This window comes from Rousettus aegyptiacus, unplaced genomic scaffold, assembly GCF_014176215.1.
Source record: "Rousettus aegyptiacus isolate mRouAeg1 unplaced genomic scaffold, mRouAeg1.p scaffold_m13_p_5, whole genome shotgun sequence".
Lineage (NCBI taxonomy): Eukaryota > Metazoa > Chordata > Mammalia > Chiroptera > Pteropodidae > Rousettus > Rousettus aegyptiacus.
In genome coordinates this window covers 119481926-119500721 of record NW_023416308.1, presented here as the reverse complement: position 1 = coordinate 119500721, position 18796 = coordinate 119481926, and the positions used below count along the sequence as shown (strand labels likewise).

Sequence of the window (18796 nt, the reverse complement as noted above, 5' to 3'; positions counted from 1 at the left end):
GGTCCGGCCGGGGCTGACTGAAGACCTGGATAGGCGCGTGAGAGCCCATGCCCCAGGCCTGGGAGGGCGCCCCCAAGGTACGCTGAGAAAACCGGGCAGGGGCACACATGGCTGCCTGACCGGTGAGGACCAGGGCCATGGGCAGGAGGCGGGGCAGCTCTGTGCCGTGCGGCGCTGTGGGCAGGGGCGTCAGGTGGGAAAGGCGAGGGGCAGAAGAGTGTGACCAGCGTGCCGGAGCCCACGCGAGGTGGTCGGGGCCGCACACTCGCCCTCACCCGCGGGCGGACACACGTAGGCGCGCACTCACACACACACACCCCTACACGCACGTGCACGCACACGCACACGCACAGATGCACTCACGCATTCAAACACACAGGCACACACGCTGGCACGTAGGCACACACACAAGTGCACTCGCACACTTGCACGCACAGATGCACACACGTGCACGCATCTACATCCACGCATAGGTCTTTGCTCATTTTTTCTTTTTTTTTAATGGGAGGATAATCCGCATACAAATTTTAATTATTGCCTTGGCGGTAGGGTATTGTAAGAGAAAGTAGGCTTTTCGGAATACAAATTGTTTTGCAGATTAGATTGTGAAATTGGGTAAATTTTTCATATTACTGCAAAGCACAATTAAATCATCATGTTTTTAAGTCTCTAAAAGTCAAAAACAAAATAATTTAAGTGAACATATCCACAAATTAAATGAGCGGCATTAACAGAGAAATTATTCCAAATGAGAATTTGTGTATCGCTTCGCACCAAAAGAACGCCTAGGCTCTCTCCGGAGACTTACCTTTAGCAAAATGCTCATGTTCGCCTGAAACCATCCGATGATCGTAGTGATAGATGAGTGACTGACAGAGGACGGACAAGTAAATACCATGAGCAAACAAGCCGTCGCCTTAACGTCAGTCGTCAGGAACCCAGATGTTTAGCAAAGAGAGACAAACACAAGACACAAGACACAAGGGCTCCTGCTCCTCTGCATCTCAGCAGAAATTGTCAGTATAAACTCACGGAGAGCCCAGGACAGCCTGTGTCACCAGCAAGCGGGAAAGGGATCGACCACGTAGTCACATGAGGGATGCCACCGAGCAAACAGGGACAGCGGGGGCGCGACACCGGAGAGCTGCCCAGAGCACCTGCGGGGGACAGAACAGATAGGTGGGGGGTGGGTCTTGGGACACAGCAGCCCGCATTGGCCAGAACGGGAACGCTTTGGCAAAATAAGTGACATGCTATTGTTGGGTTACAGCCCAAGGTGTATAATAAAGGTCCGTGAGTCCCACTGATATAGACAAACAGCCGAGTAAATAAAAGAGGAGGAGACAGAGACCCCTCCGCGGAGCGCCTAAAATTCACGTGGCTGCTCTGCCCTCAGAGAGGTGGGCCATACCTGCCCCCAGGTGTGTGCTGTGCCTGGTACCTGCCTTCCAGATAGGACAGCGAGGAAAGGGGAGAAAAGAGGACCTGGGCGGGGGGAAGCCGGACAAGCGCGGCTCGGCCAGGTGAGCGAGGCCGGCACGCCAGGGCACGCCGTGCTGGGAGCGCGTGCCCTGCTGCGGCGTCACGAGGGACACCCCACCCCGGGGCCTCCCCCCACACCCATCGGGGGGGCCCCGACGGAAGCAGAGCCCACAGAAACCAGGCAGGCGCTCACAACGGCCAGGGCCATCAGAAACGAAGGCCACCTGAGGGGCCGTCCCAGCCGGGGGGACACACCGCGGGGTCCTGGGGCGTCAGGTGACGAGGGCGTCAGGTGACGGTTACGGAAATCCAAACAAATCATAGCCCTTGACGAATAATGTGCCGATAGAGGTTCATTAATGGTGACAGATGCGCCATCTTAATGTAAGATGTACACAGAAGGGGCCCCTGGGTGTGTGGAATTTTTTGTGCTAATCCGTAAATCTAAAACTATCCTAAAATAAAATGGTTGTTTACAGTGAATTCAGGCATCTCAAAATGGCTTTTTGCACATCCCCGAGTCACTCATGACACTTTTTAAAGAATGGGTCACTTTTGAAGGAAGAAAGTCGTTCATCTGGAAACGTAAATACAAGGAAGGAGGCGGCGTGTCTCCCGCCCCCCTTCTGCAGACGCCACCCCGGGGCGGCCGAGGCGTTGAGCAGGGAACGTGCCTCTGTAACACCGGTCCCAGCAACAAGAGGTGGAGGAGCGACGGGAGCGGGCCGTCCCCCGCCCGCAGCCCCCAAGAGGTAGACGGCTGGGCGATGGCGGGGCGGCTGCCGGGAAGACCAGGTGACAGGCACACGGGCACGGCAGTGCCACCCAGAAACCTAAAGGCCACATGGGGCAGGAGCAGGCGCGCGGGACCCCGATGCGGTGTGCGCGGCGTCGCCGGTGACGTCCGCCTGCAGCCCTGAGCGTGGCCCAGCTTCCAGCCCCCCGCCGGTCGGGTGCGGAGGGCGAGGCCACACGGCAGACACCGGGGACGGGCGCGGTGGCTCTGTCTCCGGCAGATGCAGCACGAGGAGATGAAGATGCCCGAGGAGGCACGAGCCAACCAGAAGGACCACGGGCTGTCCGGGCCGTGGGTCCGATCACCCCGGGTGCCCGGGGACAGTTAGGAGACAGTGGGGAGGTCCCAGCCACCCTGAGTGTCTGATGGCACGAGGAAGCGGTCGCCTTTTAGGAAGCAGGCGTGGTCGTGGTTGCGTGTTCAGTGTGAGGCTTGTCTTTCGATAAAAGGATGCCGCATGCTTTCACGCACGGTAATAAGAGGCTGGAGTTTGCTTCGCAAGAATCTGGGGGCGCGGGGGGCTCACGGAGGCCGGAAGACCCCTGCGAGTTCGTCATTAGTGGTGCCGACCAACCAGACTGCAGTGGCCCCGTATCAAAGTCTCTCTGCTTTCGTATATTTGTGAGAACTTTTAACATAATAAAAAAAAAAAAAGTAGAAATTAGCTTTTTTAATTAATGGACTTTATTTTTGAGCCGTTTTAATTTACCGAAAAAATAGAACGGGAAGTACAGGGAGTCCCCGTACAAGCCCTCACCCTCCCCACCCACCCGTTTTCCCGTCTTTCTGCTTTGTTTTGTTTTGTTTCTGACATCTCGCATGGCTGTGCTGCATTTGTCGCAGATGACAAAGCGAAGCTGATACGTTACTGCCGTGCGCTAAGCCCACGGCTTACACGAAGGCTCCCTCCGGGTGTCCCACGTTCTGAGTTTGGGCAGATGTGTGAAGACGCAGGCCCGCCGTCAGGATATCAGACAGAACAATGAGTTCGCTGCCCCGAGAACCCCAGGGCCCCACCCGCCCACCCCTCCCTCCCCAGCCCCCACAGCCGCCCGTCTTGCGCTGGCTCCACGGCTTTGCCTTTTCCGGAATGTCTCAGAGTCGGCATCGTACAGTGCGTGGCCTTTCCAGGTTGGCTTCTTTCCCTGTCTCTTTGTGGCTTGATAGCTTTTTCATCACTGAATAGTATTTCCTCGTCTGGATGGACCGTAGTTTGTTGATCCATTCACCTATCGAAAAACATCTCGGTCACGCCCAAGTAGTGTCAATCGTGAGTAAAGCTGCTATGAACATCCGCGTGCAGGTTTTTGTCTGCACGTGGGTTTTCGGCTTATTCGGGTGAAAACCAAAAAGCGGGATTCATCATGTGGTGAATCTGTTTAGCTTTGTGAGAAGCTGCCAGGCCGTCCCGCAAACGCAGTCAGTTCGCGTTCCCACCGCTGCACTGGGGTTTCCTGTGGCTCCACGTCCTCGCCAGCATCCGATGACGTCGGCATCCTGGGTCGTGGCCGTCCCAGCAGCACGCCACGGGGTCGCGTCGTGGTTTTAGTTTGCAGCTCCCGAACGACCTACAACGTGCAGCATCTTTTCATGTGCTGATTTGCCATCTGTAAATCTTCTTTGATGAGGTGTCATTTCGCATGTTTTGCCATTTTTTTAAACTGGGTTCTTTGTTTTTTTATTGTTGAGTCTTCAACATTTTTAACGTATTTTGAATGTGTTTGTCCGTTCTGTGCTTTGCGAAGGTTTCCCCGCAGGTCATGGCTTGTCCTCTCATTCTCTTGACTGTATTTTGCAGAGCGGGGTTTGATTTTAGTGAAGTCGGCTTATCGATTTCTTCTTTTATGGATTGTGCTTTTGGCGCTGTATCTCAGAAGTCATTGCCAAACTCGAGGTCGCCTAGGCTTTCTCTTCCGTTACTTTCTAGGAGTTTTAGAGTTTCACATTTTACATTTAGGTCTCTGATCCATTTGGGGTTAATTTTTGTAAAAGGTGTAAGGTCTGTATAGATTTTTTTTTTTACATGTGGGTGTCCCATTTTTCCAGCACCGTTTGCTGAAAGGCCACCTTTTCTCCGCCGAACCGCCTGTGCTCCTTTGTCGAGGCCCGTCGACTCGATTTGTGCAGGTCTATTTCTAGTCTCTTTGTTCTGTTCTGATGATCTGTTTGTCTGTTCTTTCTCCGACACTTGATTACCGTAGCTTTCTAGTAAGTCTGGAAGTTGGATAATGTCAGACCTCTGACTTTGTTCTTCTCCTGCAGTATCGTGTTGGCTATTTTCGGCCTTTTGCCTCTCCGTATAAAATTTAGGATTGGTTTGTAAAGTATTCACAAAATAACTGGCTGAGGTAGACTTCAGGGCCACTCTTATAATTTCTTTCTTTTTTTTTTTTTATGCCCATAGCACCTGGTCTTCCTAGGTGGTCTCCCATCCACGCACTAAGCAGGCCCAACCCCGCTGAGCTTCCGAGATCAGAGGAGATCAGGCACGTTCAGGGTGGCGTGGCCGTGGACTCGGGGCCACTCTTAAATATGAGAGGCCTGCCGAGGAACACAAGACGTTAATGAAAAAATTAATGGGAAAGACAGCCAAAAACAAATATACTGGGGAAAAAGGGGGGACAGGTTATGCAGGGTGAACGAGATGATGAAAAAATGTTAATATGCTCAGTGAGACAACAGAGACCCCAATCCTGGAAGTAACAACGAGAATGTTCTTTTTCCTTTTAAATAACAGAAAACAAAATAAGAGTGCTTGCATTTAAAAATGTTTTAGCAAGTGTGAGGATTTCGACAGCAAGGATTGAAAGGTAAAACTGGAAAGAATCTCCCAGAAAGAGAAAGATGTGGAAATTTGAAGAGGAGGGATAATTAGATCAGGGGGCCGGACCAGAAGGTCCACCATGTGCCACATAAGGAAGTGTTCAAGACGCGATTGAAGGAAACTTTCTAGGACCAAAGGACGTGAATTCCTGATGGAAAAGAATTCATGAGTAGCCAGTATAAGAGATGAAAACAGTCACGCACACGCGCACATCAGTAAATTTCAGAAAATTTGGCGTGCAGCGTCCTCCAGTTAGGGGGATGGTGGGCAGCAGGGAAGGGACGAAGGTTGCATACAAAATGTCGAGACGTGGATGATAGCGGATCCCTCACTAACGAATCCAGAAACTAAAATAAAGGAAGCACGACCTCGAAATTGTTGAAGAAAAACGATTTCCAGCCCGGCATTCTGTGGCTTGGCACGTCGCCGTTTCGGTGGACGTTTGACACGCGTGGGGGAGCACTCGCGTTCTGGGGAGCACCTGCATTCCGGGACTGTCGGGCGTGGTGTTCTGCAAGCGTCAGTTAGTTCCAGGTATTTGCTCACACCATCTGTGTATTGATTTTTTTTTTGGTCCGGCCACCCCATCGATTTGAGAAAGGGGCGTTAAAACTCCCTGCCGTGTGCGCACAGCTGCCCGTTTCTTCGATTCCATCGGAGTTTGCGTTTTCACGTTGAGGCTCTGTCATCAGGTGCGGAAATGTCTGTGACTGCGGTGTCCTCCGTTTGAATTGCTGCTCGTGTGATTATGAAATGCCCCTCTTCGTCTCCGGTAACGCCCTTTTCCTTACGTCTTTTTGTGACTTAAGGGCTTTATGGAGATGCAATTCACGCACCGTAACGTGTGACCCTTGAAAGCGCACGGTCCGGAGGACTTCGGCGCGCACTCAGCCGTGCCGCGGCCACCGCGGCGTGACGTTTCGTCAGTCACTCCAGAGAGAAGCCCGGCGCCCATTCCCACCACGCCCCACCCCTCCGCCCCCTCGACCGTGCTGTTACGAACACCCCCACTGCAGCTCCGTGCACGGGGGTTTCTGTGAACAAATGTTTTCACTTCTCCTGAGAACGTACCTACGAGTGGCGTTTCTGGGTCACGTCAGAACTCGGTGCTTCACACCGCGAGGAGCCGCCAGACGGTTCGCCTGGGTGTCACCATTTCCGATACCCGTCCTGCCCCCTGAAGGCCCGGCGCCAACCCCTCCGCCTCGAGGATCCTCCTTCCTCACGCCTCGTGGCGCAGGTCCCTGGGTTCTCGTGTCTCCACAGACCTCTGTTTTGCTTTCATTCTTTCAAGATATTTCCGCCGGATGTAGAACTTTCGGTTGTTATTTCACTCTCCCCGTTCTAAGGTGTCGTTCCACATTCTCCTGGTCTCCATAGCTTCTGAGGTGAAGTCCATAGTCACTCAAATATTTCTTCCGACCCATTTTTCTCTGTCTATTCTGAGACCCTAATTTTCTCCTCTTGTGAGACTCTAATTATCCTTGTGGTGGACCTCTTGAAATGGTCCCACTCGTCGTCCTTAAGTCTCTGTTCACTTTTGAAAATCTTGTTCTCTCTGTCATATTGGGTGAGTTCTACTGGTGTGTCTCTAAGTTCCTCTTTGCTCTGTCATATCCATCGTGCTTTTAAGCCCCTCCAGTGATTTTAGATGTTTTACTTTTCATTCTAAATGTCCCACTTCTTTTTTATATCTGTAATTGTTTTGCTGAGATTGTCTGTCTTTTATGCACTAGGGCAATACTTTCCTTTACCTGAGGACTTTGGGGAAGCTGCTTTAGAGACCTTGTCTGAGAACTGCATCATCTCAGTCACCTCCGGGTTTTCTTGAGTTTGTACTGCATCCTGAATACTGTGAATGTTACGCCGTGGCCACTCTGGATTCTGTTATGTTTCTTGGATGAGCGTTGATGTTTTTGCTTAAGCTGATAATTACCTTGGTTAAACTCAAATTGCAAACTGTCTGTCCTGCAACAGCTCAAATTTCAGTTCAGGCATTTCAGCCTTATCTGCAGCCTTTTTGAGTCAGCCCTGTGCATGCATCGTTCAGGCATCCACTGGAGATTTGGGGAAAGTTTACCCAAAGAACATGAAATTATTCTTCCATGGCTCTCTTTTCTTGGCCTCTCCCCTCACTTTGGCAGCTGTGGCCACCTTTGGCTCTGTCCTCTGATTTCTCAAGCCAGAAAGGCTGAAGTTTTCTATCAGTTTCAGGTGACCTACACCACTCTCTGTCCATGGCCCAAATCTGCTACCCAAAACCTGCGTAGCATTGCTCGCTCTCTAGAGCTCTCAGGGAACTGTCTTTGTTTGGGTTTAGGGGTGAGGGGTTGTATTTTGTTCAGACTTGATTGTTGTCACCTGTAGAAGAGTCACTCCTATGAGCTTACCTTACTCTCCAACCTCAAATTTTATACCCAACCAAACTACCATTTAAGTATGTAGATAAAGCCATTTTCAAATAGAGAATGTCCCCTTCCCCCCAAAAAAGTGATATCCAAAACTTCTTTAATTGGAAAGTGCTGGAGAATGTCCTCTACCAATAAGGAGATTTTGAACCAAATATACATATATGGAGTCCAGGATTTAGGCGATCCAACACAAGGAAGAATCAGAAGGAATCCTGGGGGTGACAGTCATGGGAACACAGGCACAGAGAACCCTGAACCACATTTTTCAGAGCAGAGGAGTCTTCAGGAGTGATTTTTTTCAAGAAGACAAACAACAGAATACCCAAAGTATTTGAAGATTTTGAAGAGATTTACGTAATTAAGAAGTGTTTGGTTTTGAATTATTGTTAAGTACGTGGAAAATTAAACTAATAAACAAATGCCAGAGAATTATTCCACTCCAGGAAAACAAAGTGTATTTGGGAAAAGGCAAAGTAATCATCGTAGGCTATACCGTTCGGTGGCGAGTAGATACTACACGGTCATGGGGTGAGGCCCAGGTGTCGGTCTGGTTAAAATTATGATCTAACTAACCGGAGGATGGAAACACCGGCGGCGAGGTGGAGGGGGAGGACAGAAAAGCCCAGCCGGTGGTCCGAGCTGGTGGTCCTCCGCGGAGGGCAACTCTGGACCCCCCGAGGACGCTAGGTGCCGCGTCCGGAAGCACTCTCGGCTGTCACACGCGGGGTTAGAGGCCAGGGATGCTGCTGAAGCCCCTGTGAGGCACACCCACAACACGGAGCTCACTGGTCCAGACTTGCGATGGTGCCGCTGGGGAGATGCCCCGAGCTGGGCATCCTTTCCCATGGCGACGCGTCAGCAGACACGGCCTCAGACTTACACGTCACGCAGCCACAGTGCACGGTGCTTAGAGACGCGGTGGCAGATGCAGAATGGGCCGAAGGCCTTGGGAGTGACGAGTGGGGCCAGGGGGGGACGCTGTCCGCTTTGTAACAAGCTCCGTCTCTTCAAAGCACGTGCACGTGCGAGTCCGATGCTTTAAGTGACAGTTGAAGTAGAAGAGGAGAGTTAGTGGGAAAGGTACAAAAGGTACGGGCTGTCTCCGCGTTCTTCACGAAGTTTCCTGAGCCGTGTTCTTTGTCAGCACATGGCCCGTGGCCCCCCGGCCCCCGCCCCGTGTGTGTGTAGGGACGGCACATGGGGAGGCACGGTCCCCTGTCTTCCAGCCAGCTGGGCCTGTGACTCGTGAGCCGTGTCTCTCGACTGCAAGGCCGTGATCCCAGGAGCCCCGGGACTTGGCTGACCTTCTGTCAACGAGGCGGGCGATCGAGGCACACAGCTCTTCCTGGTGGCAGCGTGCCAGAATTGCAGGTCCAGGTGTTTTGAGGGACACCGGAACCCCGCGAACGTTCGCGATGCCAACCTAGGCAGCTGAGGAAACAGCGGGCATTTCACCTGATCAGCCCCTGAGGCTCCCGTCGCCACACGCGCAATTTCGAGCATCTGTTCTAAGGACGGTAGCTGGCCCCGAAGTCCCAGTGCAGGCGGAACGGAATTTTTAGCGTTAGGGCTGGGAGATTCGGAGCACAGCCCTGCTCTCGGCCGCTCCGCCCCCAGCACGCTCATCCCGCCGGGCTCGGCCCGGTCCCGTCTCGCCAGGGTCGCCTCGTGCTGCCCTGCGCCTCTGCCCGGCCTTCCGTGGGAGGCTATTTATAGGCCCCGCAGCGCACGCCGGCCGGCAGCCCTGCGCCCCCCCCCCCGTCAGCGCGCGCACCTGCACACCGGCAGCTGGCCCACGAAAGCCCGCACAGCCTGCGCCTCTGACCTTGGCACGCTTCTTGCTTTTGGGGAAAGACGCCGTCCAAAGCTTATCTACTTTGCAAAGCAGGACGAGAATTGAAGACGGAGCTGGTTGAGGGATGGCGGGGGAGAAGCGTGCGAGGGCCCACGGCCGGAGTGGGCTCTGCGATGGGACCACCACCCACCGCGCAGGCCGGAGAAGCCGGTCCTCTGTCAGGAACTGGGCGCCACACTCGTCCTCATGCGGAATGGGGTGCGGCTCCCAGCCCTCTGTGCCCAGAAGCGGGGGAACCTCCGGGACTCACCAGACGTGATGCTGCCGAGGCAGACGCACCCCCGCGGGTGGAGGAAGGCCGGGACGTGCACCCTGCCTGGCACCCCGTCCTCTGGGGCACCCTGTCCTGCGGAGGAGCTCCCTCCACCCAGGGACAGAGGACAGAGGAGGAGGGAGGCAGGATCGGAGCCCAGGGGCAGAAAGGGAGGGCACCCTGAAAGATAGTGTTTTCTTAGGGAGCTCAGCGAGCCACATCCCGGGGCCTCGGTGACCAGTGAGGCCCCTGTGAGGGGCCAGTTCTGAGAAGACCTCTGTGTCGTGGGCATGGCAGGGGGTCTGTGCAAACACAGCCTTGGGCCAGGGCTCCTGCCTGTGCGGCCTGTCCCCTCCTGGCCTCCCGCTGCCATTCTCCTGTGGCATTGCCTCTCCCTGCCCCACCTGGAGCGCCCCCAGAAGCCCCCACGCCTGGCATTGGCGCTGGGTGTGCTGCAGCAGCGTCTGGGGCTGTGGCCTCACTGGCGGGAACTGCATTTGCCGTCTTCGCCAGTCTGGCTGACCGTGGCCCCGGGGTCTGCTCCCTCAGCCCCCTTAACCCAGTCATTCCTGAGTCACCTGCTGGCCAAGGCAGCTCCGCCCCACCTGCCTCAAACCCAGAACAAGATATGTAACTGCAGAGGCTGGAGGATAGCGGGCAGGTCCCCCAACCCCCTGGAAGGGCCTGTGGTGGGCTCCTGGCAGGTGCGCGCGGCCACACTTTGTCCCTCGAGGTTCCAGCTTCAGGCAGCGGCCACCTCTCTCACCTGCAGTCGGCGGGGTTTGAGCTGACAGCAGAGCGAGACAGGAGCCGAGGGACGAGCCGTCCAGGAAAGGAGCGGGAGAGGCGCCGACCGCCCCAGGGCCGCGGGGCCAGACGTGGGGGCCGCGCGGGACGGGGAGGGGGTGGCCGCCCAGAGGGAGGGGCCGCCCGGACCGCACGGCTTACAGAGCAGGCGCCCAGCCGAGGGGCCAGAAGTCCTGGGTCAAGGGCGGGGCGGGCCAGCTCCTTTCTTCAAAGCCGGTGCCCGGAGTGGTCACAAACAGCCATCCCAGCACCCAGACTGGGAGCTGGGGGACAGTGGGGGCCCCGCCCCCCCCAGGAGGTTCGGCACAGTGGGTGTGACGGGTGGCAGGGCAGGCGGCGTGCGGGTGAGGTCTCCTCCCCGCCCCCCGCCGTCCCACCCGGGTCTGTGGTCACCGCTCTGACTCTGTGGCTGGACTGAGTTTCGGGAGCTGCACAGGGGCCGGGGCGCTGGGGCTCGAGGCCCAGCCCTGCCCCCGCCCGCGGAGGTCACCGTGCATCCTGCACCCCGTGCGTCCACCCCGGTGGGGGCACGGAGGCAAAAGGCCGGGGACAGGGCCCGAGGGGCACCAAGAATGCCCGGCGCTGCAGTGGCCGCAGTGGGGCCAGCAGGGGGGCCCTGGAGGGCGGAGCGGTGGCCCCAGGGAGCAGGGCGCGGGAGGGCCCCATGCTCTTGGCGGCCACACTCCACACCTTCTCGGGCCTCCAGGGCGGGGAGGAGGGCGGGGGGGAAGGAGCGAGTCAGCACGACAGCTTCCCAAGTATGTGAGAAGCAATTAGGGGGGTTCCTCACAGCTGTGGAGACAGAAAGCTGGCCCGGGGGGCCCTGCCGCGCTGGGGCTGCCCGCTGGGGTGACAGGAGCCCGCAGGGCACAGCGACGGCTTCCCCGAGGGCGTCACTTCGCAAACCCACAGGGTCCCACAGGTCTCACGGCCGCGCCCCGTCTCCCCACAGGTCAACAATGAGAACGTCGTGAAGGTCGGCCACCGGCAGGTGGTGAACATGATCCGCCAGGGAGGGAACCACCTCGTCCTCAAGGTGGTGACGGTGACCAGGAATCTCGACCCCGACGACACCGCCAGGAAGAAAGGTGCCCGCCCCGCGCCGCTGACCCCTGCCCCCCGCGCCGCTGACCCCTGCCCCCCGCCCCACCCCGCGCCCCCCACGAGCCCTGCCCCTGGGAGCGGGGGCAGGGTGGGCTTGGCCGCCTTAGCTGTGTCCCCCCCTCCTCCCACTGGGATCCCGGCCCCCGGGAGCAGGAAAAGAGCGGGAAGGGAGGTCGGGCTGACCGGAGTCTGCCCTCGCGCAGTGGTGGCCTCAGGCAAGGACTGTGCTCAGCGGACGGGGGCCGGGGGCGCCCGCCCGACCGGACTGTCCGTCGGTCACCGTGATGGGTCCTGCCAGCACTCAGCCTGTGCCGCAAAAGGGGCGCTGTCCGCCGGTCCCAGCATCCACAGAGCTTGCCGGGCCCACTGTGACTTGGTCCCGCCCTCCTTCCTGAGGGCGGCCGCAGCGGGGGGCACTGGGACTATGAGCCCCACAGTGGGGGGCTGGCAGCAGGCCAGAGGGACCCCTTGGCCGGGAGAGGCTGGAGGAGCACGTCGCTCCTTTGGCATTCTAGCTCCTCCCCAAAGCAAGGGTGTGTCCCCTCCCCCAGCCCACCTAGAGCCCTCAGCCTGGGATTGGGACACAGAGCAGGGGCACAGCCAGGGAGGGCTGCCTGGAGGAAGGGGCCCCATACTGTGGACGGGGAGCCTGTGGCCTGAGGGTGTCGGGGGAGGGGTGAGGAGAGATGCCGCGGGGCTCCCAGGCTTCTCTCAAAAGGGGGCTGGGAGAGGGGCATCGGCAATGTGTGAGGCCTGCGTCCTTCCTGTGATGGGTGGGAACAAGGAAGATCGCACCCCGCTGGGGCCCCCCTCAACCGCGCGGGGCCGCACGGGCTGCTGGCACGTCAGTCCATCTCAGTCAGCGGCAGGCGGGGCACGGAGGGCTGGCCCCGCCTCCTGGCTGCACACTGCTGCCACACCCCCCAGTGCCAGGCGTGGCTGGGCTGAGTGCAGAGGGGCGGGGGTCCCCCCAGAGGGCCCGTCGCACTCCACCTGAGCTCCCTGCTTGGTCCCAACCCATCACAGCCCACGTGAAGCCTGCAGATGCCCCCAGCCCAAGGACTGCCTCGGGCCAGCAGCGACTGGCCAGCCTGCCCACCCTGGCGGGCGGCCCCGCCCGTCAGCCTTGCAGGCGGAGAGCCGCAGGCTCAGGCCTCTGGCGTGGGAAGGTGGGTTGGGGCGGGCGCCTCGCAGTGGGGCCGGCCTCACGCCTGGTCTCTCCTGTCGGCCCCTGCAGCGCCCCCGCCCCCCAAGCGGGCTCCGACCACGGCCCTCACGCTGCGCTCCAAGTCCATGACCTCAGAGCTGGAGGAGCTCGGTAAGCGTCACCTGCCCGGCCCGGCCCTGCGCCTCCCGCCCGGTGCATGGCCCGACCCCCTCCCCCTCGCCCGCATCTCCATCCCGCCTGCCGGCTCCGGGTGCGGTTACTAGTTTTGCCTCTTCCTCTTCTTGGTTCATCTAACATTGTTTTGTTTTGAATTTTTGGGCCGCTCACTAGTGGATAAAGGTAAGCTGCCCCACGGTGTCCCCCAACAGCTCCCCCTGCTGGCGAGGGCCACCGCCTAAGGCCACCTCTGCCCGGGGGTTGGCGTAGGTGGCGGTAGGGTTGGTGGGCCTGGTGGGTGCTCACCAAGTGTAGGGAGCTCCTGGCATCGTCTCGAAAGGTCCGTAAGGGGCGAAGCGGCCCTGGCCCTCAGACCCCGTCACAGGCGGGCACGGCCGTGCAGAGTGCCGCGGCCCCGGGCCCAGCAGCCCGCGGTGGCCGTCGCTCAGAGGGCTGGCCCTGGAGCTGGCGGCGCGAGCCTCTGGGACGCTGGCTGAGCGTCGTGCTGGGGGTCGCCGCAGAGCCCGGGGCACCTTTGGCAGGAGTGACTGAGCCACGCGGGGCGGGGCGGGGTGGGGGAACACGCCGGCTCCGCTGACAGCATGCGGGGGGCAGGTGGGCAGGGCCTGCGGCTCAGACGCCAGCCCCAAGCCCGAAGCCCACGTGGCCCGGCCGGTCCGGGCCGTGAAGCCCAGGCGTCCTGGCCGTCGCCCCCACCTGGTCCCAGGCTTCACCCCGAGAACCTCTGGCTGTCCTCCCCACCCCGCTGCCTTCCTGTGGCTCCTCTGAGCTGGGCCTCATGCGCCCTGTCTACGGCGGGCGGGCCGTCCTCCGGATCCGGGCCACCTCCCTGCGAGTGCCTCTCGCGGTCGCCACGTCCCGGGGCTGGAATCTAGCGGCCAGCGCCCTGGCCCAGTTCTTCGGGAGAGAGCAGCTGCTGGGGCACTGTCCCCCAGACCCGCAGCCCCCCGCGGGCCCTCCCCCACCCACCTTAACTGCGTCATGTCTGGCTGACAAGACCAGAAAACCCCACTGTCCCCGGCCCCTGGCGTGGCCCCCGAGGGGACAGCGGAATCACCGCATGCCTTCTGAAATGAGGGGCTTGGGCCACTCGCTCCCCGAAGGGCCTGCGGCAGGGCCCGCCCCCCCTCAAGGGGCCAGCAAGCAGCCCACCTGCAAAGGGGGGCTCCCGTGGGGTCGGCTCGGACAGACGGACACCGCCCCGTCCCCTGAGGCCTCGGCCCCCTCGCCTGGTGCGGGCCCTTCCGGCTCCCACGTGCCGGGCGGAGCCCGCTGTCCACGCAGGCCGCTGGGGGCGCAGGAACGGGGTTACCAGCGGGACCTGTCGGAAGGTCGGCCCCGGTGTCCAGGTCCCCGGAAGGCCGCAGACGCCCGCGCGCCCGCGTCTGGGCCGCATGCGCGGAGGGTCGGGTCGGGCCGGGTCCGGTGGGCCCGGCACCCAGGCCCCGGTCGGTGCTGCCGCCTGGGACTCACACTCCCCTTTCTGTTTGCAAGCCTCCGTCCGGAAGAAGAAGGGTAAGGGGAGAGCGCGAGTCTGTGTGCAGCCCCCGCCCGCACGCCCTGCGGGGGGGGCCTCCCTGTGTGGCCGTGGGCGTGGCGTCCCCCTGTGCCGTGACCCTGTGCTGTGTCCCCCGCGTGGGCCCGCTCCCGGACACGGCCCCGTGCAGTCTGTCGCGTCTGCTCCCCCCTTCCCGTCTGTGTCCCCCGACGTGTCCCCATCTCGTGACTGCGAAGCCCGCAGGACCCTCGGCCGTCACAGCTAGGCCTGCCCTCTGGGCGGCTGCCGCTCAGGGTGCAGGCCAGCAGAGGGCTGGCCCCCTGGCCATGGGCAGGGCAACCCCGTAGGACTCCCCAGGAGGCTGGCTCTGCCCCCTCAAGAAAAAGTGTCCTTGAGCTGTGAGGCCACGGCTGCCCTGCCCCCCGGGGGGCTGGCACGGGTGCGAGGCCTGGCCGTCGCTGTGCTGGGAGCAGCCAAGACCACCGCCCCACGTGACACAGCCCCACGTGCACCCTGGAGGACACAGGCCCCTCCTTCAGCAGCACCACATTTTGGGGTGTTTCTCACCTGGCTGCTAGAAACAACCACCCCAACAGTTAAGAGAAACACTATTGGGTCAAAACTGCTTTTCTGGGGGAGGGGGAGGGGTCCTATCCCATGACCCTGGGCGGACAGTGTCCAAAGCACCGAAACCAGGGGAGGTGGGCCTTGAACCCAGTGAGGCGGCATCGGGGGGCGCGGTCCCCGAGCGCTGAGGTGGGAGCGCCCCCTTTCTCCCCCGAACGTCTGTGGGAGCAGGCCAGCCTAGCAGCTCGGTCTTGGGCCTCCAAAGCCCCAGGGGCTGCCCCAGAAACCCCCAGGGGCTTTCTGGGATCAGCCACCACGCTGGCCACGCGGTCAGCCCAGGACGCGGAATGCTCCCTGGGCTCTGACTTCCCTGTAGCCTCCCCTCAGCCTAAGGCCGACCCCCAACAAACAGGAACGGCCCCTCCGTCCACCACCATCCGGACAAAGGCACCCCACGTGGGCCCCGGGGAACCCGCCCCTGGAGTGGAGCTGGCCCAGAAAGCCCGTTGCCAGCGAGGGCCCGGGGGGCTGTGGCCACATCCACTGCGCCTCCTCCCCCAGGGCGCCTCCGGCCGCCAGACACCCCGAACTGTGATAGAAGATGAGGACAGAGGCCGTGTCCCTGGGGCCGGCAGAACCACGGAGGACAGGGTCCAGAGCGGAGGCCACCGGCTCTCGGACATCAGAGAGCACCGCATGCAGAGTCGGTGCCAAGCGCCCCGCCCCGCCCTGCCCCACCCCAGCCGGAACCGGAGGCGGGCGCGCGGACCCCGCTCCTGCAGGACCTGTGCCGGGGCCCGGGGACCACGGTGCGCGGCGTGGGGCTCCCGCGTCCCCCAGCACGCAGCAAGTGCGCCATGAACGCTCCAGGCCTGTCACGCCACCTCAGCTCCCAAGAAGCATTTGCACGCTCCAGAAAGGCCGTGTGGAAGAGGAGAAAATCGGGCCTTCGTGGAGGCACTGGTGGAATTGTGTCCCCAAAATTCACGTCCACCCAGACCCTGTGCAGGGGACCCTGTCTGGAAGGAAGGTCTCTGCAGACGGAACGGGGCAAGGGCCTCGTGGACTGGGGTGGGCCCTGCCCTGGGGACGGGGCCCTCGCAAGAGGAGAGAGAGGCAGAGACGCAGCAGAGAGACGCGTGTGGGGGCCCCGTGGCGACGGAGGCAGAGGCTGGGGTGACGCAGCCAGAGCCCAGGAGGCGCCTCGCCGGGGGCCCCCGGAAGGAAGCAGCCTGCCGCCACCTTGCTTCCCGAGTTCCGGCCCCCCGACCGCGTGGGAATGACGTTGCCTCCGTAAACCGCCCGGTTAGAAGCACTTCACCTCAGCGGATCCAGGAAACTGACCCATCGGCAGCATCCCCGGCGCGGAGCCGCCTCCCGCTCGGTGACTGCAGGCCAGCGGCGAAGACCCGAGACCCCGCTTCCCCAGCGGCGAAGACCCGAGACCCCGCTTCCCCAGCGACGAAGACCCGAGACTCCACCACTTCCTCATCTCTAGAACCCGCTCAGGCCCCAGTGCTCCTGACGACCTCCTCTAGTCCCCAGACCCGTGCTCTTGGGCCTGAGGGCAAACGGGGTAGCACAGGCCCCAGGGGAGAGCTGGGCCGAGCGGCTGCAAGAGCTGAGCCTGGGCCTGTGGAAGCTGTGCTAACCTGCGGGCAAACTCCCAGTGCCCGGGAGACCCAAGTCCCCACCCTCGCTGGAGAAGCACCTGGCGCTCGGCTGAAGCAAGGCCGACGGCCACTTGGAGGGGCCCGGCCTCCAGGGACAGGCCAAGGGGACCCTGGGGTCCCCCGGCTTACCAAGCAGGTCAACCAGGTGCCACTGAGCCACTGAGCCCTGCCGTAGGCGAAGGGAGAGAGGCCAGGCTAACAGCAGGTGGGGACGGATGGACTCAGGACCGTGACCTTGGCTGAAGGAATCCCCACGGCGAGCGACACTAGAGAGCCGGGTGTTCCTGACCAGTCCCGAGGGGCAGCCAAGAGCCAGGAGAGCCACGCGGCCCGGACTCCGGTGGGGGCGGGGCTGCGGGGGGGGGGGGCTCCGAGGGCAGGCGCGGCGCGGGGGAGGGGCCTTCTGGCCGCCGCTGCCTGAGCATCGCGGCGTTTGGCTGGCAGGTGCGCCGGGACGACGGTCCCGACTCCGGTCAAGCCCAGATGGTGTCCGGCGTCGCAGGCGCTTCTCTAACATGGTGTCTGTCCTTCCTCCTCTTTTAATGTCCCTTAAACCCGCGAACGTCCTCAGGCCAACAAGCACCGACCGGCGGGCAGGGTGTGACATCGGGCTGGTGCAGGACTGGCCTAGAGCCAGGCCCGTTGGGGATTAACCAGGAAGCACCTGCGTCCCGCCTGCTGGCGCCCTGCGAGGCGGGCTGGTGTGCGGAACGTCTGCCAGTGCCCTCCCTCCCACGGTTCCTGTTTGGAGACCCTGGTCTGCGTGACTCGGTGCTGTGGCTGTAACGGTTCTAGAATAACCTCGGCCCGACACTTGTCTGCTCTCGGCCTCTCACGCCAGCCTCACTGCGGGGGGCTAGGTGACGCCCAGATGCCTGGCCCTTGTCGATGATGTGAGCTTCACGGTCACCAGACCCAGGATGGGTCAGGGTGCCTAGAACCCTGGCTTGAGGACAGAATGTTCTTGGTGACCTGGCGGCAAGGTCCTCGGTGGGACGTTGCCGCTGTGCCGACTCAGAGGCCCCGGTGGGAGGGAGCCCGCGTGCCCAGCCCCACCCAGTGGGACGCCCGCGGGTCTCGGCGGAGCAGGGTCCTGCGTTCCACCGGCCCTGAGCGGCCCCCAGAGCCTGGACTCGTGTCCTACACACACGGCCGGGGCGTCGGGGCAGTTCCAGGATGTGCTTCAGTTTTCAAGTTTTCAAACAAATTTAATGATTTAAATTTCAACTAAAACATTCTTAATTTGTAAGGATCACTAATAACTAATCCTTGGCTTTCTTTTTCACAAAGTGAGAGTATGCTAGTACTGGGGGTGGAGTGGGGGCTCCTGCACACGGCCCAGGCTCAAGTGCACTGGGCTTGCTCACGCCCGCGCACCCGCATGGCCTCCAGCCCTTCGGCCCTGGCAACTGCATCTGGTCACAAAGGAACCACCTCCGGGCTCTTAAACAGTCCAAGCAGCGGCCTCGTTAACGCCATTGAAAATAGGCACCGGTGGTGCGAAGGCCGCATCCACCACGGGCGGGACTTCCGGGGCGGCCCAGGGCCTTCTTCCTGTGTCTTGTCCGCGTGCCCCCTCCCGGGGTGAGGGTTTGGGGACCAGGATCGGGTTGCTGTGAACACACCGCGTGTGGCACCCGCTTGCTCGTCTCCGGGGGCCAGAGCAGCTCCGTGCTGTGTCGACGCGCGGGACGCACTTCGGGGCTCTTCGGCCTGAGCCCCTCGCCCCGGGCGCGTCTGGGGTTTCGGTCTCTGACACCCACACCCACCATTCTGTTCACGGTGCAGATAAAGCCGATGAGGTGGTCCCGGCTCCCAAGCCGTCCCGGGCCGCGGAGAACATGGCCGTGGAGTCCCGGGTGGCCACCATCAAGCCACGGCCCACCAGCAGGTGCTTCCCACCCGTCTCGGACGTGAACGTGAGTGGCGCGGACTGGGGGAGCGGGCGGGGCTCCCGCGTCACGCGGAAGACGGCAGGGCCCCACAGGCGTGGCGACGGCCATCCTCGTAGCTCCGAGTCACGCTCCTCACCCTGTCCTGACACGGAGCCCATATCTCAGCCCCACAAGAGGAGGACACGTCCGTCCAGGGCCTCGGGCCACAGCCGTTCTCCGGGGCTGGGAGGCCCAGCCAGTGCTCAGGCCTCAGCCGGACACTCACGTGACAGGCGCCCACTGCCCG

General features: G+C 61.0%; 1 protein-coding gene and 1 pseudogene across 3 annotated transcripts in view; one reads left to right on the top strand and one right to left on the bottom strand.

Annotated features, from left to right (window-relative positions):
- The window catches only part of SHANK2 (SH3 and multiple ankyrin repeat domains 2), a 303870-nt gene that overhangs the window by 265874 nt on the left and 19200 nt on the right, over positions 1 to 18796 (top strand). Inside the window, exons 18-22 of one of the 3 annotated variants that reach the window (XM_036220412.1) lie at positions 11381 to 11516; positions 12770 to 12850; positions 13019 to 13039; positions 14372 to 14392; positions 18404 to 18534. In XM_036220412.1, coding sequence (XP_036076305.1) covers positions 11381 to 11516; positions 12770 to 12850; positions 13019 to 13039; positions 14372 to 14392; positions 18404 to 18534 — 390 coding nt within the window. The remainder of the gene's footprint in view (positions 1 to 11380; positions 11517 to 12769; positions 12851 to 13018; positions 13040 to 14371; positions 14393 to 18403; positions 18535 to 18796) is intronic. The other 2 variants (XM_036220413.1, XM_036220411.1) reach the window with 2 other exon arrangements.
- LOC118603723 lies at positions 4674 to 4792 on the bottom strand (annotated as a pseudogene).